Source organism: Myotis lucifugus, unplaced genomic scaffold (assembly GCF_000147115.1).
Source record: "Myotis lucifugus unplaced genomic scaffold, Myoluc2.0 scaffold_190, whole genome shotgun sequence".
Taxonomy (NCBI): domain Eukaryota; kingdom Metazoa; phylum Chordata; class Mammalia; order Chiroptera; family Vespertilionidae; genus Myotis; species Myotis lucifugus.
In genome coordinates, this window is record NW_005871238.1 from 1,700,384 (window position 1) to 1,728,210 (window position 27,827).

Below are 27,827 nucleotides of genomic sequence, written 5' to 3' on the forward strand. Positions count from 1 at the left end.
ACCCTTTTGCCTCTAGGTAACTCTCCCGGGCCCCAGGCTCTTCTCACCCCTCCCTCCCTATTCCTACACTTCCTCCTCCCATCTCTGCCTGCTTCACCCTCTGCTCCCCTCACCCTCTTTCTCTAGTCTCCCCGCTCTGGCCTTGGCCCTCCTCTCTTAGTCTTCTCCTTAGTCCTCTCTTCCTCACGCCCCATTCCCTTCACAACTTCACTGCCCGCCTTCTCCATTCCGCTTCCTCTTTGCTCCCTCCTTTTCTCCCCACCAGTTTGTTCTTCTCAATGCTCTGCCTCCTCCCTTCTCCAGCCCCTCACACCATCATTCCTGTCACTCTCGCCCCTCACCCCCTCCTCCCTCTCTGCCCCCCTACTCCCTGGCTCTGCTTCCTTCCCACCAGGTGAGCTGGGTCAGCTGTGTCCAGGGACCACTATGGCACTTGAGGGGGAAAATGGACCAGTGGCTCCTCATGAGCAGAATCCCAGCCTGACACCTAAAGTGGAGCCAAATAAGGGTGAAAAAAAGATATCGAAGAAGAAGCAAAAGAAGATCGATCTAGAGGAACTGAAGAAGGAGTTGGTCATGGTGAGAAAACCCAGAATGGATGCTGACCCAAAGGCTTCTGAAAATGTTCTCAACCCTCCGCCCTTTAACATCTTACCCACAGGCCCCAGCCATCCCTCTTCCCCCAAGTGTTTCCCCCCCTCCCCTGGAAGTGCCCAAGCATCACCACCTCTCCCTCAATAACTCTGCTGTCTTCTCAGAACGACCACAAATTAACCTTGGAACAGCTGAGCACCAAGTATTCCGTGGACCTGACAAAGGTGGGTGAAGGCACTCCCCCAGGAGGCGACAGGACAACATCACCAATGTTCTTACCCTTAACCTCCACGCAGACAAGTTTCACAGGCCACACACTTGGCAAAGATGATAATGGTGATAGCCCCCAAAGAGCTCAGCATCAGATAGGAGGATGAAAGCATGGTTTAGAGCAGCACGTCTCACACCTTTGTCCCGGGACCCTTTTACACTCAGTTACCAAAGAACCCAAGAGCTTTGCTTCTGCGGGTCACATCATCGATAACTAGCATATTAGAAATTCAAGTGGAGAAATGTAAAACTATTTTCTAATTCATTTTTAAACGAGAGTAGGCCCATCATATGTGTATTAGAATAAATAATAATTTTACGACAAGTAACTGTTTTTCAAAATAAAAAATGTAGTGGCATTTTACATTTTTGCAAGCCCCTTTCATGTCTAGCTTTTAATAGAAGACAGCTAGGTTCTCCTATATTTTCAGTCTTCAATCTGTTGCAATATCATATCGCCTTTGGGAAATTCCACTCTACACTCGAGAGAATGAGACTGAAAAAGACAACCAACAATTTGGGGTGATTATGAAAATTGTATGTACGTGTGGACCCCCATGAAAGAGTCTTGACACCCGTGGGTCCCCAGACCACACTGAGAACCACTGGTTTGACAGTAAAATCATATATTACTACTGTTACTATTGCTACCACTGCTGTTCCAGTCGCCATGGTTTCTACCATGACCACAGGTAGAAACCTTGAAGACAAGTTCTCACAGTGTAGGCTCCTCTTAGGTCTAGAATTTCTTCAGGGAGAAGCTTCATCTGGGAACCAAGGAGGAGCATAGGTGGCTTGTCTTGTATATTTGTCTCGAAAATTGTATATTTTTCAGTGGGAGGTTGGGGAGTAGCTGATGGGGATGAGAGTTTGTTTTACAGTCCTCTAGTAGGTTCTGCTATTTTCTTCCCGAGGAAACAGTATGCAAGCTTACACAAGGCTAACGTGAGAATCTATGCATTCAAGTATGTCACTGTTTTATTTTTTTCCTATTTCTTAGCTAGAGAGGCAAAGTGGGAACAGTCCAGATGTCATTGACATTCATATTGTGTCCCATTATTACATGAGCCTTGTGCATTATTGCTGTATTATAAAGTATCCCCGCTAAAGTTAGAGCTCCATATGCATAGGGACCATTTGTACTCACTTTGGTAACTTACCAGAGTACTAGGCCCACGATGGGTATTCAAAAAGTTTGTGACTCACTTAGACAACTTAACAAAAGGAAGATAAACAGCCCAATCAAAAAATGGGCAACGGACCTAAATAGATACTTTTCAAAAGAGGACATAAGGAAGGCCAAGAGACATATGAAAACATGCTCAAAGTCACTAATCATCTGAGAGATGCAAATCAAAATGACAATGAGGTAGCATCTCACACCTGTCAGAATGGCCATCATCAACCAATGACAAGTGCTGGCGAGGATGCAGAGTAAAAAGAACCTCGTGCACTGTGGGTGGGAATGCAGACTGGTGCAGCCACTGTGAGAACAGTATGGAGTCTCCTCAAAAAACTAAAAATGGAACTCCCATTTGACCCAGTGACCCCACTTCTAGGAATATATCCCAAGAAACTAGAAACACCAATCAGAAAGGATATATGCACCCCTATGTTCATAGCAGCACAATTCACCATAGCTAAGATCTGGAAACAGCCTAAGTGCCCATCAGCAGGTGAGTGGATTAAAAAACTGTGGTACGTCTACACAATGGAATACTACGCTGCTGTAAAAAAAAGAAGGAACTCCTACCATTTGCAACAGCATGGATGAAACTAGAGAGCATTATGCTAAGCAAAATAAGCCAGTCAGAGAAAGATAAATGTCACAGGATCTCACTCATTTGTGCAATTTAATGAACAACATAAACTGATGAACAAAACAGATCCAGAGACAGAGAAGCATCCATCAAACCGTCAAACCTCAGAGGGAAGGTAGGGGAGGGTGGGGGTAGGGGGAGAGATCAACCAAAGGATTTGTATGCATGCATATAGGCTTAACCAATGGACACAGACACCAGGGGGGGTGAGGGCATGAGTGTGGGAGGGGGGGTAGTGGGGGGATAAGGACACATATGTAATACCTTAATCAATAAAGAAAAAAAAAGTTTGTGAATCATTCCATATCCCTCCTATAGCATAAGTTTTAAAATCCTACTTATCTAGGAAGAACTTATAGTCTGACCTTCAGAGAAACTTATTGGTCTCTAGACCCATCCTGGGGCTATAATGGCAGATCGGAGTTATGAAGCCAGACTCCCCTTTGCTATAGCTGTTTTTCTTTTCTTTTAAATATATTTTTATTTATTTATTGTAAAGCTGTTTTTCTTTTTTTTTTCTTTTTTTTTTCATGATTTTCTTCTTCACATAGGGCCTTAGCTCCGAAGAGGCACAGAAAATCCTGGCTCGAAATGGACCCAATACACTTACCCCACCCCCCACCACTCCAGAATGGGTCAAATTCTGTAAACAACTGTTTGGTGGCTTCTCCATCCTCCTGTGGATTGGTGCCATTCTCTGCTTCCTGGCCTACGGCATCCAGTTATATTTTCATGAGCAAGCTACCAGAGATAACGTGAGTCTGTTCAACTACTACTGCCTGGCCCCATCTCTGCTTATCCCTAACACACTACTGCTCAGCAGCCCAGCAGTCCTGAAGCCAAAATCCCTGGTACTCCCAGGACTTCCTAAAGGAGCCCTCAGTGCCTCCTGGCTTCCCTGGTCTTTTCTCTGGAAAGCTCCTGCTTCAGCTCACTGAGCTGCATGGTCCCCTCTAGAAACTTGCTCTCTTTTGATTATCTTCCCAACTGATCATCATAGCCCTTTGCAGTTCCTCTCTCTTTCCCAGAACGTCAATCTCTTTATCTCTTTCCTCCCCATCTCCTTCACTCTCTGCCCCCCACCCCATAAATAGCCTTGTTTTTAAAAAATATATATATTTTATTGATTTTTTTTTACAGAGAGGAAGGGAGAGGGATAGAGAGTTAGAAACATCAATGAGAGAGAAACATCGATCAGCTGCCTCCTGCACAACCCCCATTGGGGATGTGACCGCAACCAAGGTACATGCCCTTGACTGGAATCGAACCTGGAATCCTTGAGTCCGCAGGCTGACGCTCTATCCACTGAGCCAAACCAGTTAGAGCATAAATAGCCTTCTTTGAGAGGAGAAGGTAGGCCTTCATGGACCTGGGATTTTGCTGGCCCCTTACCAGGGTTCCTTCACCAGGAAGCCAAGGAAGCCAGCCCCGTCTCGGACTCTTCTCAGCCCCTGTACTCTCCAACGAGTCCTAAGGGTTCTTCCACTTGGAGAAATGACTCTTCTCCTTGCAGTTTCCTGAGGGTGAAGGGGAAGAAAAGGATCTACTAACAAGCCCTTTCCTTCCCCACCCCCAGCTGTACCTGGGCTTTGTGTTAGCTGTTGTGGTCATCATTACTGGCTGCTTCTCCTACTACCAGGAGGCCAAGAGTTCCAGGATCATGGAGTCTTTTAAGAACTTGGTGCCTCAGGTAGGACTGCTGAGAGGATCGAGTGACAGGAGGTATAGAACGTGGCCAAATGCATTATTATTAAGTCCCGGGGAGGATTATGTCCCACAATGAGTGAGGCTAGTGATGAGAGTGACGCTTACTTCAATTTTCCTCTATCTGGCCTTCAAAGTACCCCGAGGAAGGCACAGCATCACCTGTGAAGTGGTCTGCTCTAGATGCATAATTTGACTCCAATGAGCATAATATGAAGCCCCAAATGAGAACATTCTATTTAAAAAAAAAAAAGGGCAAAGGAAGTTGAGGAGGCTAGATTCTTCAAATGTCAATGACCTTAAAGACAAAGTACAACTGTGGAAATGTTCCAGGTTAAAAGAGGGTAAAGAGACATGATAACTAAATGGAATGCCTGGCCCTAGGCTGACTCCTGTGCTGGAGGAGAAAGGATGCTGTACAAGATAAATTATATATAGAAACAGGGAATGCAAACAGATTAAAATATTGTGCCAGTGTGAAATCACTGAAATTGATAACTGTATTGTGGTTATTTGATATCCTAATACTTGGGAAATGAACACAACAATGTCGAATAAAAGATGTGATGTGTGTAACTTACCCTCACATGGTTCAGGGAGAAAAGGATTCTCATACACCCATATGTAGAACAAAGAACAAAGGACAAAGCAAATGGGATAAGATGTTAATAGGTGAATCTGGGTAGAGGTTATACTGGCATCTTTGGTATAATTTTTATTCTGGCAACTTTTCTAAATTTTCAGATAAAATGTATGTTTTTTAAGTACCTGGAAATAATATGACAGTAGAAAGAGGTTCCCAGGCACAGGACTGGGAAGTTGGGAAGGAACAGGCTCCCAAATTTCCAACAGCAGGCTGGTGTTCTAGCACTATAGCCCAGGGTCATTATCTCTCTTTGGTGTGAGCATAAGGTAATTCCTTCCTTCGGTAAGAATTCTGGGGACATGTTTCAGTAGAATGAGCTAGGAGTTGGGAAACTATCAGTTACCTTTTGCTATCTAACAAACCACTCCAAGACTCAGTGGCTCAAAACAACAAACATATTATTTCTCACAGTTCTATGGCTTGGCTGTTCTGATCTGAGTTGAATGTAGCTGATACTGGATGGTATAAGATGACAAATTTGCTTATTCACAAATTTGAGCTCTCAGCTGAGATTACTGGGGCCAGTGAGGGCCGTTCTCCTTATGCTCTCTCTTCCTCCAGGAGGCTAGCTTGGGCTTGTTCAGATGGCGGCAGAGGGATTCCCAGTGACAGCAGGGCAAGCCCCAGTGTGCAAGCACTTTTAAGCCTACCCTTGCATTGCAATTGCCAATGTCCAATGGGACAAAGCAAACTATAGCCAAGCCCAAGTGTAGGTTTGTAGAGATAGACCCCATCTCTCAGTGGGAGAAGCATCAAAGTCACATTGCAAGGAGCCCTGCAAACAGCAATGGTACGAATTTGCAATCTACCAAGAGCCCTTCAGGAATTATAATCCGGTACACCTGAAAATTATGTAATACTATTAACCAATGTTACCCCAATACAGTTATTTTTTCTTTTTAACAATTTTTTTATTGATAATTTGAGAAAAAGACAGAGAGAGAGAGAAGAGACAGACATGGATTTGTTACTCCACTTGTTTATTTGTTCATTGATTGGTTCTTGTATGGGCCACAACCCTGGCACTTTGGGACAACACTCTAACCAACTGAGCAACCTGGTCAGGATCCAATGTTACACCATACATTTAGTAATAAAAATGTAAAGATGATGTGGTGAGTGACAGTATGAGAAAGGGGAGCCAGAAGGAAGGAGACCGGGAACAGAAGGTTGGAGGCCAGGAGCAGGATTAGGGGAGCAGAAAGCTTTCCGACCCTGTACTATCTTCCCACAGCAAGCTCTAGTAATTCGAGATGGAGAGAAGATGCAGATCAATGTAGAAAATGTGGTGGTGGGAGACCTGGTAGAAGTGAAGGGTGGAGACCGAATCCCCGCTGACATCCGGCTCATCTCTGCACAGGGATGTAAGGTGAGGCGATGTGGGAAGCTAGGGGAGGGAGAGCCAAGCATGGCTTTGAGGCACTGCGGTGACCTGGGCTCAGTGAAAGAAAGTACAATCTTATTATTCAGAACCTTGAGAAGTTACAAAGTGCAGATTTGAGGTTAGAGACAAGAAGGTGCTGATGTGTAAATTTGTGTTTCTCTCTGCACATCAATAATGAGTTGGTGGCAGATATAGCTGTGTCATCTTTATAAATAAATCTTTTTTCCTCGTGCTCACCTTATGACTCCTTCCCATCTCAGGTGGACAACTCATCCTTGACAGGAGAGTCAAATCCCCAAACCCGCTCCCCTGATTTCACCCATGAGAACCCTCTGGAGACCAGAAACATGTGCTTCTTCTCCACCAACTGTGTGGAAGGTGAATATTGCATTATAAGTATCCTCGATTCAAAAGCAGAGATTGAAAGAATTCAGGAAGTCTCTATCTTCTAAAGGTAGTAGGGTAGGTAACAGCTGGCAAGTAGTCTAGGCTCTCCATTATTCATGAGCTGTGTGACCTTGGTAAAAGGTCAAAGCCATCACATTCACATTTGTACAATGATGATGCTAAAAGTCGCTACCCTGTAGATTTTTATGTGGATTAAAGGAATAATACATAAAATGCTTCACACAAGACCTAACACATTGTAAGCGGCCTATGATTATTCTAGCAGGTGAATGGACTATGTTCTGTGAACTGGAAATAGCACAGAAAGGAGGAAAATAATTCAGCCTTCCTAGGTCATTCTTCTCCAGAGGTAAACCCTATCTTCTTACTATTCAGAAAGAGGATATGGGCATTGGAAATTTGAGTTCCCAGAGGTGCCATTCAGCTTTGCTCCTTGTATCTCTGGCCAAAGTGGTAACAATGGACTCAATACTATGATGTCAACTTCACCTTTTCCCCTTAAGGAGGTCTGCACGACTCAATGGACACACTTTAAAGTCATTATTCATACTGAAGAATCAATGTTTGGGTATCTAAGAAATAGCTATTTTTATCAATGGAATGCTTAGTATGTGTCAAGTGCTACAGATAACTCTGATTCTCAGAACACTATACAATAGACATTATCCCTGTTTTACACATGAAAGACTCAGGTTTAAAGAAAGTAAATGCAGTACCCAAGAGCGCAACTCAACAGAAAAGACAGGGTCAAGGATTCTAAAGCAAGTTCCAGACCCTCCTTGGGAATAAAGCTTGCTAATGACCGATCTGGTAATAAAATTAGTTTATTTGGAATTACCTTACAAGATAAAGTAACCTTAGGGCAAAAAAATTCAACTGGAAAGTAAAAAATAGATCAAAATGAATTTTTTAAAAATTTGAACACAAAGATGCAAGTTAGCAAGCTTTCCCCACAAATTTTAGGAAGAAATTTCGTCAAATTTCTCTTTCCAAAGTAAATTTTTCATCAGCAAAGTCTATGCATCAGATAAGAGGGAAAGTGGGTGGTGGCATTCCCCCTGAGAAACGAGCATCTGGCTAGAATGGAGGAGCTTTAGGAGGAGACCAGAGGGATCCAGGATGTGGCCAAGAGGGTGGAGCTCGGTTGAAGGAGCTCTTGACTGTTCAGTTGAGGGGTTTCTGTGCAATCTGCACACTAGTAGCATAGCTTTAACCTTGACCCCGGATCTTTGCCTCTCTGCTTTCATCTCTGTGGACTCTGACAGGGCTGCTTGTACAGACATCGCTCTTTGGGTTCTCATGCATCTGCATGGGGGCCCAAGCTGTAGCTCTGGCATTATATAGAAGGCTACAATGGGATATAGATGGCTTGGCCTTGTTACCCTTCCCTACGGTTGCCATCAACCCACCCTGTCTCTAGACACATTGAGATTAGTTATTAAACCCCTTCTCTCCAAGCATGGGGAAACAAACACAAGGAATGAAAATGAAGAACTAGACTAAACTCTGAACTAGCCTATAGATATAGGTGAAAGAGATAGAGGTGACACCCTGCTCTATTCCCCCAAAAAATATAAACCCTTTGAGCACCTCTCAATTATTTTAGTATTTTCCTGTCACAAAACTCAATGAATGCCTCTGGCAACCAGTCTGAAACGCGTGTGGAGAGTACCTCCGACTGGGAACTTTCCAGAACCTCCACCTAACACTGACCTGACCTGTCTGCTGTCTGAACAGGACCCTGTTCTGAGACTCATCCAGCTGACGGGACTTTGGAAATATATGACAGATGTCGTGGGAGCGGCCAGACTAGAGCTGCCCCGCTAATTACACATGTGACTTCATGTCTGCCCTTCTGGAGACCCCAAATTCATCTAAATGAAGAAAAGGATTAAACTAATATTCGAGTGCCTACTATGTACCCAACCCTCTTCTAGGCTCTTTTAGAAACATTTATTCCTCACAGCTTTGTAGGTGCTTCCATCCCCTCTTAAAGACGAGGAAACCTGCATCTCACAGCATCTAAGTAACTTGCCCCAGGGCACACAGCGGGAACATTAGGAAGTTGAAATTTCGGCCCTGAGTCTTTTTGATTCTTAAACAAGTACTATTTCCATAATATGTTGCTTTTCTGGGCAGTTCTGGCTGTGACTTTAATGATAGGAATTTCAGCCATTGTGGTAAAGCTGGCTGTGACTTTAATGATAGGAATTTCAGCCATTGTGGTAAAGCAGGAAGAATTGTTTTGAGTTAAGAACCTTGCAGGCCCCTCACTTGAAGCCATGCAGGGGAGTGGTCTGCAGCAGATGGGTGTAAAGCCAAACATGACGTCCCAGCTCCCCTTCTGATTGGGGCAGTGCTGGCGGAGGGAAGAGCACAGAAGCCTCGCTGCGATGGCCTATCCTACCCAGCAGGGGTCAGGCTGGCTCCAGCCAGCAAAGCAGGGAGGGGGCTCAGGTCAGAGCCGGGTTCCTCACCTCAACACGATTGACATTTAGGCAGAATAATTCACTGTATGGGGAGAAGAGGCCTGTCCTGGGATAGCAGGATGGTTAGCAGCATCCTTGCCCTTTACCCACGAGATGCCGGTAGCAACGCCCTCCCACCCAGTTGTGACATTGTCTCTAGACATTGTCGAATGTCTTCTGAGGGACAAATGGCCCCCAATTGAGAACCAATGGGCAGAAGATAAGAAAATACTGGAACAAAGATAGGACTCTAGCAGATGAGTGACCTCTGTTTCTGGGGATCTGGAAACTTTCAGTTACTGAGGGCACACTAAGAAACATATAGACAATAGAAGACATTTAAATTAAGTGTAATGTAGACCTTCTTGACAGTGAAGACAATCAGGCAATAAAATTGGGTATCTCTGAAATCTCTTCAATATATATATATATATGTTAGATTAGGAGACCCTTATTTGTAGAAGCTAAATATGAGGAGAATAGAACATGATGACTTCTCAGAGGTTCTGGGGTTTCCACCTTGTGTTTGACCACTGACAGCTTCTGTATTAACCAAATCTAATATCCTTCCCAACTGAGACTCCCCGCTTCATCCACAGGCACAGCCCGGGGCATCGTGGTTTCCACAGGAGACGCCACCATGATGGGCCGCATTGCCACCCTGGCCTCAAGCCTGAGAGTTGGCAAGACCCCCATTGCTATAGAGATTGAACACTTTATTCAGATGATCACCTCACTGGCCGTCTTCCTTGGTATCGCTTTCTTCGCGCTCTCCATTTTCTTGGGCTACGGCTGGCTGGAGGCTGTCATTTTCCTTATTGGCATCATTGTGGCCAATGTCCCTGAGGGGCTGCTGGCCACTGTCACTGTGAGTAGCTCGGGTAGAGGGTGGCCTCAGGGCAGACAAACCACTAGTATCTCTTTCATTGTCTAACCTCTCAAGTACAGCATACCCTGATGTATATACAGATGTCAAATCATTTAGCTTCCAAATTACTTTTATTTGCCCCCACCATATTTTCTGGTGCATTCTTTTCTTCTCAATGAGAAAGGAAGTGAGTTGCATTGCAGAAAACATTAGATTATACATCTTGAGGAGTGAATTCCAGTCCTGGCTGGTGAACTTGTCCGAATCACTCACTTCCAGGCCTCAATTTATTCCTCAGTTTATAAAGGGAGATTAATTTAGAATCACGGAATCTTATTGGAGAGGATTCCAAAGCCCATATAAATTCAACTTTCCAGTCAATGCTGTCTATCTTGCACAAAGTCCTTGGGAGATGATGGTCATTTCTAGTCATGGGAAGCCCACCCCTTTTTATTCTCTGTTCATTTCATTGTTGGGCTGCTCTAGTTTGATTGCGTTGTGTTGAACAGAACTGTGTTTGGTCTCAGTTTTCCCAGCTGAGGAATACAAAATAAGTCAATCCTCTCTCTCCTACAAACCACCCTTTAGATTTTTGACAGTAACCATCATGTTTCCTCAAACTCTCCAGGTAGGAGGTGAAATAATAATCCCGTTTCCCTTAGCCATATGACACGGTCTTTATTGATCACTTGTTTAGGGTATGCTTTATCTTACTAAAATAAAAATGAGTGTACTACTCAGGGTGTGGTTGGACTAGCACAAAAACATTGGGACTAGGAAGAAACCAAGATGGCAGCATAGGTAAACACGGGAAATTGCTGCCTCGCACAACCACTTCAAAAATACAACTAAAAAACAAAACGGACATCATCTAGAACCACAGGAAGGCTGGCTGAGTGGAAATTCTACAATTAGAAGGAAAGAGAAAAGCACACTGAGACTCAGAGGAGGTGCGGAAGTAAAGTGCAGAGGTATGGAGGCACATGTGGAAAGGGCTGGCAACTGAGGACACGGTTGTCTTTTTCAATCAGGAGGGAGTCTCAAGCTCCCAACTGCTCTGAACTCCAGTTCCAGGCGAGTTTCTGGGGACCCAGACTCTACAGGGAGAAACTGGACTGTCTGGCATTGGTCGGAACTCAAGGGCGGCTTTCTCTCAGAGGTGCTTGCAGCTATTACTGGGACACTGAGACGCAGGGCCTCTTAGGGTAGGACTGAGGATCTGCCATAGCTGTTTGCTCCGCCCTGTTGATTCCCTGAGACCCCGCCCCACCCAAGCTGTGTGCAGAGGCTTTTGCATATGAATGACCTGGCCCTTTGCAATCTGAAAATTACCTAACAAACAATAGCTGGGTCAGAGAGACCCAGAACATACAAAAGAAGGCCCAAGGCCCCACAGCAGCTTGCATTGTTTCACAGCTGGGCCTCATCTGGGCACCTCCAAATCCCAAACAAAGAAGAGGAATCTGCAGATCTCTCCGTAGCTCCTGCAGGGTAGCTTCAGGCAGAGGCTAAATTAGCACCTCCTTAGAAATCCAAGTGCCAGTGTACCCAGTGGTCAGAGTGGGACCATCCAGATTACAACTCAGATCCATAAGGGACACACTCAGGGGGCAGACTCAGTAAGCACCAAAGCCCCACTGAAGCAAGTCTTGCCCCAGAAGGGTGTCTCCAGCACAGAAGTTCTCCCACTGTAGACACAGCTGATTCGCACAGCAAATTGGCCTGGAGGTCAATTCCTCCCAGTGATACCTACAACAATCAAGGCTTAACTACAACAAGACTGTGCACAAAGCCCACAAAGGGGTGCACCAAGAGTGTCCACCTCAGGTAATTGGGGAGGCTGAGCCACTGGGCCCTATAGGAGACCTAGCACAGAAAGCCACTCTATCAACACAGGGAAGCATAAAAAATGCAGAGACAAAGAAGCAGGTCACAAATGACAGAAATGGAGGAAAGCAAACTACTGGATATAGAGTTCAAAACCAAACTTAATAAGGTTTTTCAAGAATTTTCTAGAAACCGCTGATAAATTTAGTGAGACTCTCAAGAAATCTAGTAAGACCCTCAAGGATATGAGCAAGGACCAACTAGAAATTAAGCATATACTGACTGAAATAAAGAATATTATACGGAGTTCCAACAGCAGACTAAAGGATCGCAAGAATCAAGTCAAAGATTTGAAATACGAAGAAGCAAAAATCACCCAACCAGAAAAACAAAAAGAATCCAAAAATATGAAGATAGTGTAAAGAGCCTCTGGGACAACTTCAAGGTACCCACATCCGAATTATGGGGGTGCCAGAAGAAGAAAGAGAGCAAGATATTGAAAACCTATTTGAAGAAATAATGACAGAAAACTTCCCCTACCTGGTGAAAGAAATAGACTTACAAGTCCAGGAAGCGCAGAGAACCCCAAACAAAAGAAATCCAAAGAGGACCACACCAAGACACATCATAATTAAAATGCCAAGAGCGGCCGAAACCGGTTTGGCTCAGTGGATGGAGCGTCAGCCTGCGGACTGAAAGGTCCCGGGTTCGATTCCGGTCAAGGGCACGTACGTTGGTTGCGGGCACATCCCCAGTGGGAGATGTGCAGGAGGCAGCTGGTCAATGTTTCTCTCTCATCGATGTTTCTGACTCTCTATCCCTCTCCCTTCCTCTCTGTAAAAAATCAATAAAATATCTTTAAAAAAAAATAAAAAATAAAAAATAAAAAAATGCCAAGAGCAAAAGACAAAGAGAGAATCTTAAAAGCAGCCAGAGAAAAAAGTTACCTACAAAGGAGTACCCATATGACTGTCAGCTGATTTCTCAACAGAAACTATGCAGGCCAGAAGGGAATGGCAAGAAATATTCAAAATGATGAATAGCAAGAACCTATAACCAAGATTACTTTACCCAGCAAAACTATCATTCAGAATTGAAGGTCAGATAAAGAGCTTCACAGATAAGAAAAAGCTAAAGGAGTTCATCACCACCAAACCAGTATTATATGAAATGCTGAAAGGTATCCTTTAAGAAGAGGAAGAAGAAGAAAAAGGTAAAGATACAAATTATGAACAACAAATACACATCTATCAACAAGTGAATCTAAAAATCAAGTGAATAAATAATCTAATGAACAGAATAAACTGGTGAATATAATAGAATCAGGGGCATAGAAAGGGAGAGGACTGACTATTCTCGAGGAGGAAAGGGGTGTAGGGGGTGCGGGAAGAGACTGGACAAAAATCGTGCACCTATGGATGAGGACAGTGTGGGGGGGTGGGGGTGGTTAAGGGCAGAGGGTGGGGTGGGAACCTGGTGGAGGGGAGCTCTAAAATTCAATGGAAAAAAATATCAGGTGAAGATTAACAAAAAAAAAATTATTTTTAGTGCTGCAATATTTCTTCTCAATTTTTCTATTGTTTTTTTTAAAATAAATTGGTACACCCATACACACACATTCCATACATAGCATCTTATTCCACAATAAAAGATTAGCTAATGCGGGCCTTGGAAAGATTGAACTTGAAAAAGAGGTGTGGTCTGAACTTGAATGAAAAAGAGGTTGCTGGATAGAAAGATGAAAGGATCATGGGGGAGTGGGATATATCAGGGAAAATCAGATCATCATTCTCTAGAATGCCTGGTAAAGGAATACACTCTGGTTTTAAAACTCTGCCTTGAAGCCCAAACCAAAATCACTTTCCTAATTTCCTTTCCTGTAGCGATAGATGGAGGGTTTTTGTTTTGTTTTTTAACTAGATAGGAAATTAAGGGAAATTAGTACAAAAAATTAAATTAGCCAAAAACAAATCAGATTTCCAAAACATGATGTGGTGTGAGTAGCCAATATCTTCTCTCCACTTGTTCTCTTGACTTTTCATGGCCTTAGGTGTGTCTGACCCTGACAGCCCAGCGCATGGCGAAGAAGAACTGCCTGGTGAAGAACCTGGAGGCGGTGGAGACGCTGGGCTCCACCTCCACCATCTGCTCTGACAAGACGGGCACCCTCACCCAGAACCGTATGACCGTCGCCCACTTGTGGTTCGATAAGACCGTCTATGAGTCCGACACGAGTGAAGAACGGCTTGGTGACTAGTGGCATCGGTGGGCCAAGAGTGAAAGGATTGGGGGGAATGTGATGAGTGAGCTGAGAGGGAATGGTGAGTTCAGACAGAGAGAAGACAGCTGGAAGGCGAGTGAGAGAAGGAAGGCGTGGATGAAAGATGTCTCTGTGAAGTTGTGGGGTACAGACAGGATGGAAATAACTCCCTGCTTTAAACTCCCCTCTCCCTTGCTCACGTCTGTTCTTTCTCCCCAGCACATACATTTGACAAGAGCTCTGATACCTGGCCTATCCTGGCCCGAATCGCTGGCCTCTGCAACCGGGCTGACTTTAAGGCTAATCAGGAGGACGTTCCGATAGCTAAGGTGTCAGGCCCCAGGGGGTGGAGGGAACCTTAGTGTCCAGGGTATAACCCTCTCCCCCCAAAAGATCTCTTTCCTGGTCCTCAGTGATTTCCGAGGGCACCCCCTCCCCACTGGCCCCTCTCCTTGTCCCCGGGGCTTATATAGAAACCCCCTTCTGAACAGCGGACCACAGCAGGGGACGCTTCTGAGTCGGCCCTCCTCAAGTTCATCGAGCAGTCCTACTGCTCCGTGAAGGAGATGAGAGAGAAAAGCCCCAAGGTGGCAGAGATCCCCTTTAATTCTACCAACAAGTACCAGGTACAGAACCCACGAAAGTAGGAGAATGATTGGCAAGGGGGGCGTATTTGGGGGGAAACAGGAGTTTTGTCTGCCGCCTCACCTCTGAGCAGTAGGATAGAGAGGGCGGACAACCAGCATCCCAACTAGGAAGAAGGCTCACCTCAAGGAAAGGTAACAAGCAGGTGAAGGGAGCAGCAGGCAATAAAAGGGAGAGGTGCTGAGCCCTCAGCAGAGTTGGACACCCCACTCCCTGTGAAAAGAGTGAGTCATCAAAGGCTCTCTTAAAGCTGGAGGCGGGAGGGGGTGGGGGGAGTCACGTGACAGTCCCTGCAGCTGTCAGGAGGCATCTCTCTGACTGCTGCCCTGCTGGCCAGCAGAATAGGCTGGGTGTACCAGACACTCCCCAGAGGCGCCAGATTTCATTAGTCACCTTTTTTTTTTCATTCCATGCCCACAGTTCTAGTGGCTGCATCGGGTAAGCGGGTAAGCCATCAGGGTCTCCAGCGTGTTTGTGAGTTTCATTTCCCAGGAGCAATTTGTCCACTATCCAGGGAGGAGTGTCAAGGGAGGAGAAGTGCCAAGTGAGGGGCACTGGTGGCATTAACCACACACTCCATGAGAGGACAGGGAAACCGGGATTTCTTCCCCACGTTGGAATCCTGGCACGCTCTGAAGTGTGGAAGGTGGGGAGTGGTAGCATTGCCAGGACGGGAACTCTACCAGCTAAGGTTTGAGTTCTGTGGGACAGTTGTGATCTGCTCAGGAGAGTGGGGTTCTCTAAGTTCATGCACGACTGGAAAGGTCAGACATTCGGGTGCGGTAACAGAGCAGAAAGGAGACTCCCAAAGCCAGTGCTGTATTTGTGTCTTAAATTGCACGTAATCGTCAATAGCCAAGATATGAAAGCAACCCAAGTGCCCATTAATGGACGACTGGATAAAAACATTGTGGTTTAAGAAAATGTGGTGGTACATATAGATAATGGAATATTACCTGGCCCCCAAAAAAGAATGAAGTCTTACCACGTGTGACAGCATGGATGGACCTAGAGCAGTGATGGTGAACCTATGACATGCGTGTCAGAGGTGACACACGAACTCATTTTTTTGGTTTATTTTTCTTTGTTAAATGACATTTAAATATATAAAATAAATATCAAAAATATAAGTCTTTGTTTTACTATGGTTGCAAATATCAAAAAATTTCTATATGTGACACGGCACCAGAGTTAAGTTAGGGTTTTTCAAAATGCTGACATGCTGAGCTCAAAGGTTCGCCATCACTGACCTAGAGGGTACTATGCTAAGGAAAATAAGTCAGTCAGAGAAAAACAAATACCATATGATTTCACTTATATTTGGAATCTAACAAATAAAATAAACAAAATTGAAACAGACTGATGGTTACCAGAGGAGAGGGGATTTAGGGGGCTGAGTGAAAAAGGTGAAGGATTAAGAAGTATATTGAGAGTTACAAAATACTCAAAGCACAGGGAATATAATCAATAATATTTTAACCGTTTGAGTCCCAAGCAGCGCAATCGCGCTGCTTGGTATTTCTCGACATAAAATAAAACAAGCACTATCACGCTGTTTGGGTCTTTTCATACTCATTTAGAGACAGCGCGGTTGCGCTGTTTGGGATTCTTCAACAGTGTTTTTTCAATACCCCCTGGGACTCAAACGAATCGTATGTTTTCTCGACATAAAATCTCAGCAGCGCAATCGCGCTGCTTGGGACTCAAACGGTTAATAACTATGTATGGTGCCAGGTGGGTACTAGACTTATTGGGGAGAACACTGTGTTAAGTACAGGATCGCCCGGCCGGCCTGGCTCAGTGGTTGAGCATCGACCTATGAACCAGGCGGTCACGGTTCGATTCCTGGTCGGGGCACATGCCCAGGTTGTGGGCTCGATCCCCAGCGTGTGGTGCGCAGGAGGCAGCCAGTCAGTGATTCTCTCTCATCATTGATGTTTCTTCCTCTCTCTCCCTCTCTCCTCCTCTCTGAAATCAATAAAATATATATTTTTTAAAAAGATTATAGGATTGTCTAACCACTATGCTGTATACTTGAAACTAATACCAAATAATATTTTTAAATGATAAAAATAAGAGCAGAAATTTGTGTATAAACATTTTTAAATCATAAGAAAATATTTTCTAAAAAAACACATGGAATAGTGCTGGCGCCCAGAGAACATATACTAAAATTGGAACAATACAGAGATTAGTGTGGCCCCGATAACATGCAGATTAGTTCATCATTCCGTATTTTTATATGTGAAACTTGCTTAAGAGGGTAGATCTTAAAGGTTTTCATCACAAAGAATATTCATAAAAAAAATTCATAACCGAAAATAATAAAATAACAAAAGCTAGATAGATTCTAAAAGCCCAATTACCGATATTTTCACAATGAACACCGAACAAGTAAGAGTTAAAGAACTAGATCCATCACTTTTTGTCTCAACGGGCTTTTAGTCGGTGTAATCAGATACGTCTTTTAGGCTCAAACTGCAAACTTATTTCCACTTTTTTCTGACATTTAGTGGCCTCACTAACCAGACAGGAATTCTGTGATAGACAGGCCTGATTAAAGCCTTTGACCGGAAAGAATTGGGTGCCTCTCCCTCTGTATGGTTCAGAATAAAAGCAAAACACAGCCACATTTGTTGGAATGTCCAACGAAATAGCAGCGCTACCCAAAATGACTACGTTAGTGCTTTCTCTGAGCTATTGAATATCAAACGGCAAAACCCTCCTCGGTGGTGTGCCCGTGTGCTCAGCCAGCCGCCAGCACACAGCTCTGGCGCGCTTTGCAGGGGCCTGCTTGCCGGAGGTCCCAGGAAAGCCCTCTGGCTACGTTCACTCCCTGCAGACAGCTGCCTCCGCTAGCTTGCTTGTGGGGTAGTTGGAGGCCCCAGTGTGCAAGGTATTTCTTAGCCTGCGGTCCCTTTCCCTCCCTGAGATAGAAATGAAAGAAAAATGGTTCTCTGTTCTCATATTTCCAGATTATTTTTCCCATATTTTCATCTGCAATTTCTATCAAGATGTGATTTTTCTGTGACCAAGTTAACGGCTAACGTAGGCCTTGCTGTCATCCCCACTGATCTCCAATAAATAGCCTACACAGATGTATTCAGCGCTCAGAACGTTAAGCTTTTTAAACCTTTGCAGCTTCTGCTTAAATAAGGCAAGGTGTTTCCTCTCAGCTGCTCAAACGTATTCTCAATATCACCGAACCGGTTTTTTGAAAGTTCCAAGGGACCGACTGCCCAGGCTGCACACACAGGCTTCCCCCTCGCTTACCCTTTGGGCATTGCAGCCCGGCCTCTCTGCACCAGCTCATGTCCTATCCATGTGCTAATTTTGCTACCCAACAGGCTGTGTAGCAGGAATTTCCTGTGGATCCTAACAGGAACCCCACAGAGAGTTCCTTTGCCCAGATCAGAGATCAAGGGAAAATGCAAAACCAAAGTTGACCTGATTTCTCTCTCCTCCTCCTGTGTTGTTCCTCTGGTTTCCTTCATGAATATGCCCTTCTCTCCCCCCACTAGCCATACTGACCCTGACCCTGACCCCCCACGGCCCACCCACACCATCCAGCCCCTCTCAGGGGACTTTCTCGTGATTTTAGGAGAGAGCAGAGAGGGGACTAGAATGAGTAACCTATTTTTGAATTGTGTTTCACAGTTTTTAAAGGTTGGTGTGTTTTTTTTCTTTTTGCAAATATTAACTATCATACAAACTCAGCGAAGTAGGCACTGCCGATCCTTTTGCATTTCATCAAAAAACACTAAGGTTTTGAGAAGTCAAATGGGTTGACCTGAGGCCATGAGGCATTTCAGCCAGCTCAGGACACAGGTCTTTGGGCCCTAAGCTTTCTCTCCTGCCCGCTCTGGCCAGCCCACCACTTCTCTCCAGCCCTCCAGGCAGAGAGGAAGCAGGGAAAGTGAGGCACCAGCTTCTGCCCTAAGCCTCCAGTGGGGCTGAGAAGACAGAGATCCGTGTGCAAACAAAACCCGCTGGAGGTTCCGGGACGGGGGAGGGGTGCGCTGGCCCTGGGTGGAGGAAGGGCTGCATTAGGAGGGTATAAAACTGGTTGCCTGTCTGTTTTGCCCTCAGAAACCTTTCCCTTGCTCTTTTGCCCCAACCCTGCTCTCCTGTCCCACCAGTGCTTCCTCTCCTCTCCCTAGATGTCCATCCACCTTCGGGAAGACAGTTCCCAGGCCCATGTGCTGCTGATGAAGGGGGCTCCTGAGAGGATCTTGGAGTTTTGCTCTAGTTACATTCTGAATGGGCAGGAGTACCCACTGGACAGTGACATGAAAGAAGCCTTCCAAAGCGCCTACATGGAACTGGGAGGTCTCGGGGAACGCGTGCTAGGTGAGGGGGCTGGGGGACAGCACCCTTGCAAGAATGGCATCGAAGTGATTCTGATTCATGGGGTACAAAATCTAGGATGTAGGGGTGAGCGGGATGGGGACAGACATCGCTAGTGACTCCTGGTCCCTTGTGTCTCTCTCCAGGGTTCTGCTACTTGAACCTGCCTAACACTTTCTCCAAGGGATTCAAGTTTAACACAGATGAAATCAACTTCCCCATGTCCAACCTTTGCTTCGTGGGGCTGATATCCATGATCGACCCTCCCCGCGCGGCAGTGCCCGATGCACTGAGCAAGTGTCGCAGCGCAGGGATCAAGGTAAAGCTCCAGCGCCCCAGAAGCCACACCTGTCCCCGATCGGGACAGCAGTAGAAGGCCTTGCACAGAGTTGGTTCTTAATAATACCGCTCTCATGGATTTCTGTTTCCTTCAGCTTAGAAGGTTTTCGTCTTAAGAGACTAAATGTCCTCTATGGTTAGACTCCTGTCTTTCATGGAACATTAGAATCCTCAAGAGAACTTTAAAGATCTGATGCCCAGGCCACATCCCCAACCCATGACATTAGAAACTCTCAGGGTGAGACCCAGGCATCTGCATTTTTAAAAACTTGCCCAGAGAGTCCAGTGTGCCAAGAGGTTTGAGAACCAGTGTCCTAGGACGGTGCTCCTACCTGATATGCTGGATCCCAGACTTGGAAGAGGGCAGGTTGCAGTGGGGGGCAGGGGACACATTGAAGGTGTTTAAGGAGAGCTAGCTGCTATCTGTTAGAGCTGGCTTTATCTGAGACCCTTGACTCTTGGCAGTTGGTTTGGAGGCAGCCTGGGCCAAGCTGAGTTCAAGGATTGGCCATAGAGGAGTGAGAGCCAAGGAATGGGTGTAGAAAATTATGTTGAGTGAATTCCCTAATTACCACAAGATGTCTGGCGGTGATGGAGTTCTTAACAGAGACAGCATTATTACAACACATCTACATAGGCCAACCGGGTCATCCTGATATGCCCCAATGGTTCTATGCACTGCCATAGCATATTGTGGGAGCCACGTGGAGAGGGGCTTTGTTTGCATTTCCGAGCTGTGAAGGGGGCTGCTAGAGTGAGGAATAACGCGGTGGATGTGCCTAAAATTCATCTCATCTGGGAGTTCGTGGATCTCTGCAGCAAGAAGTAACAATTGTGCCCACGGGTGGGGAGGCTCAAACTGGAGACAAAGGGGTGACTTTAGCCAGGACATCCTCACAGCCCGAGGCAGAACGAGGCTGGCCTAGAGCGGGCAGGGGCCTCTGTGCTTTCTGGGCCACGGCTCACTCTGCACACGGGCTCACAGGTCTTGTTGTAATTCCTTGCTCCTTCTGGACCCTACGCCGACAGGAACTTGGCAGCCTTGGTGGGGAGTTTGAATCCTCCCTTGCCTTACAGGGAATGACCACACATAGTGGACACATGGGGGGTTGTCCCACAGGGAAGAGCCTTTAAGGGTCCACTCTGTCACGGGGTTGATGCGGAACTGATGGATAGGACTCGGCTGCTGGAAGAGGGCGGGTAACATCGGCAAGGCAGCAGCGTTTTTACAAGAAGTGACAGTGGAACTGTTATTTCCCAGGTAGAGCCATGTGCTCGGGTCTTTGGAAAAACCGATTTATAAAAAAACACAAAAAACACGAAAATAAAAATATCTATTTGCCACTACGACTCGACCCACGCGCTGAGCCTGGCCTCCTCTACAGACTGCAGCAGAGCGGTGAGGCCCGCCCTGGAGCGCGCCTCTCAGATGCATGCGAGCCGGGGGAAGCGGGTACAAGAGGGCAGCTTGCAGGACTGCGTGGGGACATCAGAGGCCCAGTCAGCAGGAAGAAGTTAGCAATGAAATTCTTTTCATACTTGACAAATTCCAGAGACTGCCAGATGCCCTTTACCTCGCAGGGAGCCATTCTCTGCAGAACTGCGCTTCTATTGTCTGCGCGCATCTCCACTCGCTGTGAAACTGCGTCCTGGGAACTGGCTCTCGGGGTGCCTGGCATGGAGGTGGTACTGCCAGGAGCTGCTACAGAACCGTCCATTTGAATGTCAGTCTGGGCTAGGGACCAGGGACATACCCGGATGATACCACACCTGGCCTATAGGTCTCAGGTCACTATTGATGAGCCACTGGGAAGCTCAGGGCACTGTAAGCCCAAAAGGCACCGCTGAGGGCTCAGTCTGAACCACGTCTGGAATCTTCTAATCTTCTATGCAGGTCCCTCCCAGACCTTCACCTTATCCCACCCCCACAGGCCGAGCCTGGTGAGGATCCAGGCCCCACAAGGGAGCCAGGGTGCTTGAAACCAGTGGTGTGGCTAACAGCTCACAGTGTGACCTTCCTCCGGCTCTGGAATCCCAGCTTAGCCACACTCTCTTCTTCCAGCCAGCCCGGGGTGCCGGTATGGAACGATGAGGGCTCTGAGGAAAACTAAAAGGCTTCTCTCCACGCTCTGAATGTAGATAGACTGGCTTTTCCAGGACCTCCGCTCCGGAAGCAGTTGGATAGTTCAGTCACAGTCAGATAGTGTTCCTCTTCCTCCCTCGGAGCCTGAAAACCCGGGTCCTTGTGAACTATGGGCACTGGTGCCCAGGAAGCAGCCATTCCTTCATTCCCTTTTTTTAAAATATATATTTTTATTGATTTCAGAGAGGAAGGAAGAGGGAGTGAGAGATAGAAACATCAAAGATGAGAATCAATGATCGGCTGTCTCCTGCATGCCCCCCACTGGGGATCGAGCCCGCAAACCGGGTATGTGCCATTGACTGAAATCGAACCCGGGACCCTTCAGTCCACAGGCCAATGCTCCATCATCCACCGAGCCAAACCGGCTAGGGCAGTGATGGCGAACCTATGACACGTGTGTCAGAGGTGACACGCGAACTCATTTTTTTGGTTGATTTTTCTTTGTTAAATGGCATTTAAATATATAAAATAAATATCAGAAATATAAGTCTTTGTTTTACTATGGTTGCAAATATCAAAAAATTTCTATATGTGACACGGCACCAGAGTTAAGTTAGGGTTTTTCAAAATGCTGACACGCCGAGCTCAAAAGGTTCGCCATCACTGGGCTAGGGCCATTCCTTCATTGCTTGATTTGATCATTGTTCGTTGCTGGATTACTGTGTGTTAGGCAGCGTGCTAAGGCAGGAAACTTCACAAGGAGGCAGAGATACGGCCCCACCCTCACAGAGCTCTCAGCAGCGTGGGGGAGAGACGTGTGAGCAATCGTCCAGGGTAAGCAGAGAATGCTAGGGAAGCACGGAGCACGGACCCCTGACCTTTGGGAAGGAATGGGGCCCGGGTGGTAACAGCTATGCAGGAAGGGCTGAAATTTAGGAGCACAGGGAGGCAGCGGGGAAAAGAGAGGAAGGCGTGAGACTCAGACTGCACCTGGGCCTTGATGGAACTTCGCTCAGCAGGTGGAATATTCCAGATGGTCCTTTATTACCGTTGGTTCTATGTGTAGGGGTTTCTGTCTTTGAGCTTAAAGAAGCAGAATAGCTTCTGAAGCAGTTAAATGACATTCTGAATATAGCAATATGCCTCAGTCTCTGACTTCCTCCTAGAAAACCTAGTACCCAAATTGCCTTAGGTTTTATGACCTGATGATCCTGGCCCACCCCCAAGGTTGACGGGAGAGTTCTTGGGAATGAGCTCCTGAAAGCAGTGGTCCGTGAGCTCGCAGAGAGGATGGTGAGGGACCCAGGACCTCCCGGAAGACGGTTCCACTCCTCTGCTCTCCCTTCCCAACACAGGTGATTATGGTGACGGGGGATCATCCCATCACAGCCAAGGCCATTGCCAAGGGTGTGGGCATCATCTCAGAAGGCAATGAGACCGAAGAGGACATTGCTGACCGGCTCAAGATCCCTGTCGACCAGGTCAATAGCAGGTGAGACCCCTGAAGAACTCAGATCTGCCACGTCTTCCCCTCTCACCAGCCTGCCCCACCCAGATCCCACTCACTACCGTTCCTGAAGGGTCCAGCAGCAGGTCGGACGGGCAGGGTCTACATAGTGCAAAGTAAAGTGTAATAGGAAAGCAACCACGTGGGTTTCAGAAGACGTGGAACAAAGATCGAGACAGAGAAAGGGGAGGGATGGTTGGGAAAGGGGGGAGGGGACGGCATGTGTCCGTCTGGGAACGGTGAATGGCTGGGGGCCAGTGAGGAGGCTGGGCTGAAAGGAAAAACAAGGAGGTTATAGTAAAAGTTGGTTAAGGGGCAACTGATGAATTCTCAGCACTCTGAACTGACCTTTTAAAATTCTTTTTGCACCCTGGCCGGTGTGCCTCGGTTGGTTGGAGCGCCGTCCCAAGCACTGAAAGGTTGTGGGTTCGATTCCCGGTGGGGGCACGTACGGGAACCGATCCATGTTTCTCTCATACACAGATGTCTCTCTCTCTCTCCCTTCCCCTCTCTTTAAAATCAGTAATAAATAAATAATCACACAAACAAACCCATATCCTCCAGTGAGGATTAAAAGCAAAACATAATTTAAAAATAAAATAAATTCTTTTTTGCTCAGGGATGCCAAAGCCATTGTGGTGCACGGCTCAAAACTAAAGGATCTGAACTCAGAACAGCTTGACTATATCCTCCAAAACCACACGGAGATTGTGTTTGCTCGGACCTCCCCGCAGCAGAAGCTCATCATTGTCGAGGGGTGTCAGAGGCTGGTAAGGAGGCAGAGGAGCCGGGGGATCTGCAGACATCACGTGGCATGGCCCACGACACCAAACAGAGCAGTGCCTGCGGGGCCCCCGGACACGCCAGAGTATCCCATCTTGAACCTCGGAGATGGGAAGCAGTTTGCGGGCTCCCTGCGAGGGTTTTTCCCCTGAGAGCAATATGTTAGGAGGAACAGGAGAAGGAAGGGCGACGAGGCCTGCCTCAAGCATGATTACATCAAGAAACGGGGGATGATGAAATCAAACTGATTTGGGGAACTGGTCTTGAATCTGACAGTGATTCTTTCGCTCCCTCTGTGCTTCTCCCAGGGCGCCATCGTGGCGGTGACGGGCGACGGGGTGAACGACTCCCCGGCGCTGAAGAAGGCGGACATCGGCATCGCCATGGGCATCGCGGGCTCCGACGTCTCTAAGCAGGCAGCCGACATGATCCTGCTGGACGACAACTTCGCCTCCATCGTCACGGGCGTGGAGGAGGGTGAGGAAGCAGAGTTGGGACTTGACCCTCAGGCTCATGTGGGAGTTGGTGTGCGGTGCTCTCATTCCCATCGTCCATCATCCAACTTGGATGATGCTGTAGAGACTGGGGGAAATCTATTACATTTAAAATCATTTTTCTTGAAATATTAATGCTTATTGCATGTCAATGGCTAATTATTTTGTATCTACAATCTGGTAATAGGTTTCATTTGTATATTGTAAAAAAAAAAAAGACTGGGGAAAATCACTGTAAGACAAAATTTTGCAAACTAGATTTAGTTGGTACTTATAGACCATTACAATCAGGAGCCCTTTTTAAAAATATATATATTTTAAAAATATATTTTATTGATTTCTTACAGAGAGGAAGGGAGAGGGATAGAGAGTTAGAAACATCGATGAGAGAGAAACATCGATCAGCTGCCTCCTGCACACCTCCTACTGGGGATGTGCTCACAACCACGGTACATGCCCTTGACCGGAATCGAACCTGGGACCTTTCAGTCCGCAGGCCGATGCTCTATCCACTGAGCCAAACCGGTTACAGCAGGAGCCCTTTTTTTTTTAATTAGATTAGAGGAAAGGCCAGATTATTTAGGAAGATTAGGACTGTACTATAGTATCTTCTTTCTTTCATATATACATATATATTTCATATATATAATTGATTTCAGAGAGGAAAGGAGAGGGAGAGAGAGAGAGAGAGAATCATTGATTGGCTTCATCCTGCACACCCTACACTGGGGATCGAGCCCGAAACCCAGGCATGTGCCCTGACAAGGAATTGAACCATGATCTCCTGATTCATAGGTCGACGCTCAACCATTGAGCCATGCCAGCCGGGCTGTAGTATCTTCTTTCTTCTCTCATGGAGATTCAAGCAGGTCCACAATAAATTCCAAGACATAGCCATCTCCCTGGACTACTTCATGCTCCATAATGTCAGGAGGGCCTCGTAGGGACCTATTCCACGAATGATTTTGACATATTAAGATCAGTTGGAGCCTGATCTATAAATTGATTGCATGAGCCAAACTTATTACCTCTTTCCCAGAGAATTCTGAAGACAATACCCACTGGTAAACAAGAATTCCAGAATTCTGCATCCCAGGCTTCCTGCTTTCTGCCTGGAGCTATCTTACTAAAACTAACATAATAGGACAATCCACATAATAGGAATAGCTATCGTTTTATTGAGACCTCAGGTGATCCAGACATTGTTCAATATTTTATATTCAGTTCAATACATTTTTTTGAGCACCCACCATAGTTGTATCAGGTACTATTCTAGATGTTAGGGATGCAACCGTGAGGAAAGAAAAGACACACAGTCCTGTTCTCATGTCATTTCATTTCTAGCAGAACAAGACAGACAATAAATTGTAGAGTATAGTAAAGGACGCTAAGTGCAATGAAAACAAGAAAGCAGTAGTCCCGGTAGAGATGACAGTTTTTGAAAGGGTCATCAGGGAAGAAATCAAACCATCTTACAAGGCAGAAGGTGAGGGGCAACCAAAGTCACAAGCCAGTTATGGCAGAAAATGAGATCAGAACCTAAGCCCAGGTTCTTTCAACTTTGGCCTTAATCTTCTCACCACTTTTATATTGGGGTTCACAAGCGCCTCTAAGTATTAACCAGGCCCAACCCTGCTTAATAAGCCATGTTGAATCCAAGAACAAAGAGTGCATAGATATGGCGTGTTAAGAAACCCTGGCTGCCGAAACCGGTTTGGCTCAGTGGATAGAGCATCCGCCTGCGGACTGAAAGGTCCCAGGTTTGATTCCGGTCAAGGGCATGTACCTGGGTTGTGGGCACATCCCCAGTAGGAGATGTGCAGGAGGCAGCTGATCGATGTTTCTCTCTCATCGATGTTTCTAACTCTCTATCTCTCTCCCTTCCTCTCTGTAAAAAATCAATAAAATATATTTAAAAAAAAAAAAGAAAGAAAAAAAGAAACCCTGGCTATAATTAATAGTCACACAACTTAGAAACAGAGTTCGGACCACTGAGGCCTAGGACCTCCAGACACTTTCATGGGTCGTGACACTGCTTTATAGGTCTCTCTGTCCAGGAGCTGGTCTCTGGGAGGTGTGTCCTCTCTATTCTTCTCACAGAAGGTTGACCATTCTCCCCAGGCCGCCTGATCTTTGACAACCTGAAGAAATCCATCGCGTACACCCTGACCAGCAACATCCCCGAGATCACGCCCTTCCTGTTCTTCATCATCCTCAGCATCCCCCTGCCTCTAGGCACCATCACCATCCTCTGCATCGACCTGGGCACTGACATGGTAAGGACCAAACCGGGACCCGGCTGCAGAATTCCTGTGAGACGGACTGAGCAGTAGGAGGACTCTGTGTCCAGGGACAGGGACCGAGCTGGAATGACTTTTGTGTTTCCTTCTGAATTTTGTGTCCCCCTGTTACTCCCACCCTCCGTTCTCCAGGTCCCTGCTATCTCTTTGGCTTATGAGACAGCTGAAAGTGACATCATGAAGAGGGTTCCACGGAACCCAAAGACTGATAAACTGGTGAACGACCGTCTCATCGGCATGGCCTATGGACAAATTGGTGCGGCCAGAGCGCGGGGGAAGGGAGTGGGGAATGTTTGCACCTGTCTAGTCATTGCAGCCATCTCAGTTAGGAAGTCAGTTTGTTCTTAACAAACTGTGTGAGGCCCTGGGAATACAAGAGATCGTTGATCTATGGTCTGCCCTTGACTTAAAGCCCAGACAGGAAGGGACAAATATATACAAGATGATAGCACCTTTCCACGGGCCAGAAAAAATGAGCATAGACAGGAGTACAAAAGCAAGCAGGCTCACCAATCATGAGGACTGTCAGACATTTTATGAAGGAAACAGGACTTAAACTTGATGCTGAAAGATAGGGCTTAGATTAAGTGCAGTTAAGTGGGGGGGGGGCAGGGAAGAAGAGAGGAGAAATTCACATGGCCTGGTTGTTGAAGGGTGAATAAGCCAGTGTATTCCTGATAAAGGAGTCGTGGAAAATAAGGCTATAGGCAATTGGTCCAGGTTTGAAGTACATTTGAAAACCATTAGATGTCTTTGTTCTTGAGTTGCCAGGTGCAGTAGGGTGTTTCGGGAGTAGAATGAGGGGTGGACAGGGAAGAGATTGAGGACAGGGGAACCTGGCTCAGAGAAAGGCTTCAAAAGGCAGACCTTGGAAGGGGTCCATCCCAACATCTAAAGGAGGAAACACACAGAAAAAGTAGAGCTGTAGGAGCCAGACCTATGTTTGAATCCCCATTTTACCACTTCCTGCATGACCCTGGACGATGACTGAATCATTTTTGTGCTTTTGTTTTCCACTTAAGAGATGTAAATAATAGTTCAGCCTTGTGAGGAGCAATGTCCAGGCATCTGCACAGTGCA

At 46.3% G+C, this 27,827-nt stretch overlaps 1 protein-coding gene across 1 annotated transcript in view; it reads left to right on the top strand.

The window, feature by feature from the left end:
- The first annotated feature begins 426 nt into the window (after positions 1 to 426).
- Positions 427 to 27,827, top strand: part of LOC102441641 (sodium/potassium-transporting ATPase subunit alpha-4) — a 32,006-nt gene continuing 4,605 nt past the window's right edge. The window contains exons 1-17 of the mRNA XM_006096901.2: positions 427 to 579; positions 759 to 818; positions 3,236 to 3,439; positions 4,261 to 4,374; positions 6,269 to 6,403; positions 6,679 to 6,796; positions 9,894 to 10,162; positions 14,040 to 14,238; positions 14,469 to 14,578; positions 14,741 to 14,875; positions 19,055 to 19,244; positions 19,388 to 19,560; positions 23,019 to 23,155; positions 23,790 to 23,940; positions 24,262 to 24,430; positions 26,569 to 26,723; positions 26,880 to 27,003. Of these exons, the coding sequence (XP_006096963.1) occupies positions 427 to 579; positions 759 to 818; positions 3,236 to 3,439; positions 4,261 to 4,374; positions 6,269 to 6,403; positions 6,679 to 6,796; positions 9,894 to 10,162; positions 14,040 to 14,238; positions 14,469 to 14,578; positions 14,741 to 14,875; positions 19,055 to 19,244; positions 19,388 to 19,560; positions 23,019 to 23,155; positions 23,790 to 23,940; positions 24,262 to 24,430; positions 26,569 to 26,723; positions 26,880 to 27,003 (2,596 nt within the window). The remainder of the gene's footprint in view (positions 580 to 758; positions 819 to 3,235; positions 3,440 to 4,260; positions 4,375 to 6,268; positions 6,404 to 6,678; positions 6,797 to 9,893; positions 10,163 to 14,039; positions 14,239 to 14,468; positions 14,579 to 14,740; positions 14,876 to 19,054; positions 19,245 to 19,387; positions 19,561 to 23,018; positions 23,156 to 23,789; positions 23,941 to 24,261; positions 24,431 to 26,568; positions 26,724 to 26,879; positions 27,004 to 27,827) is intronic.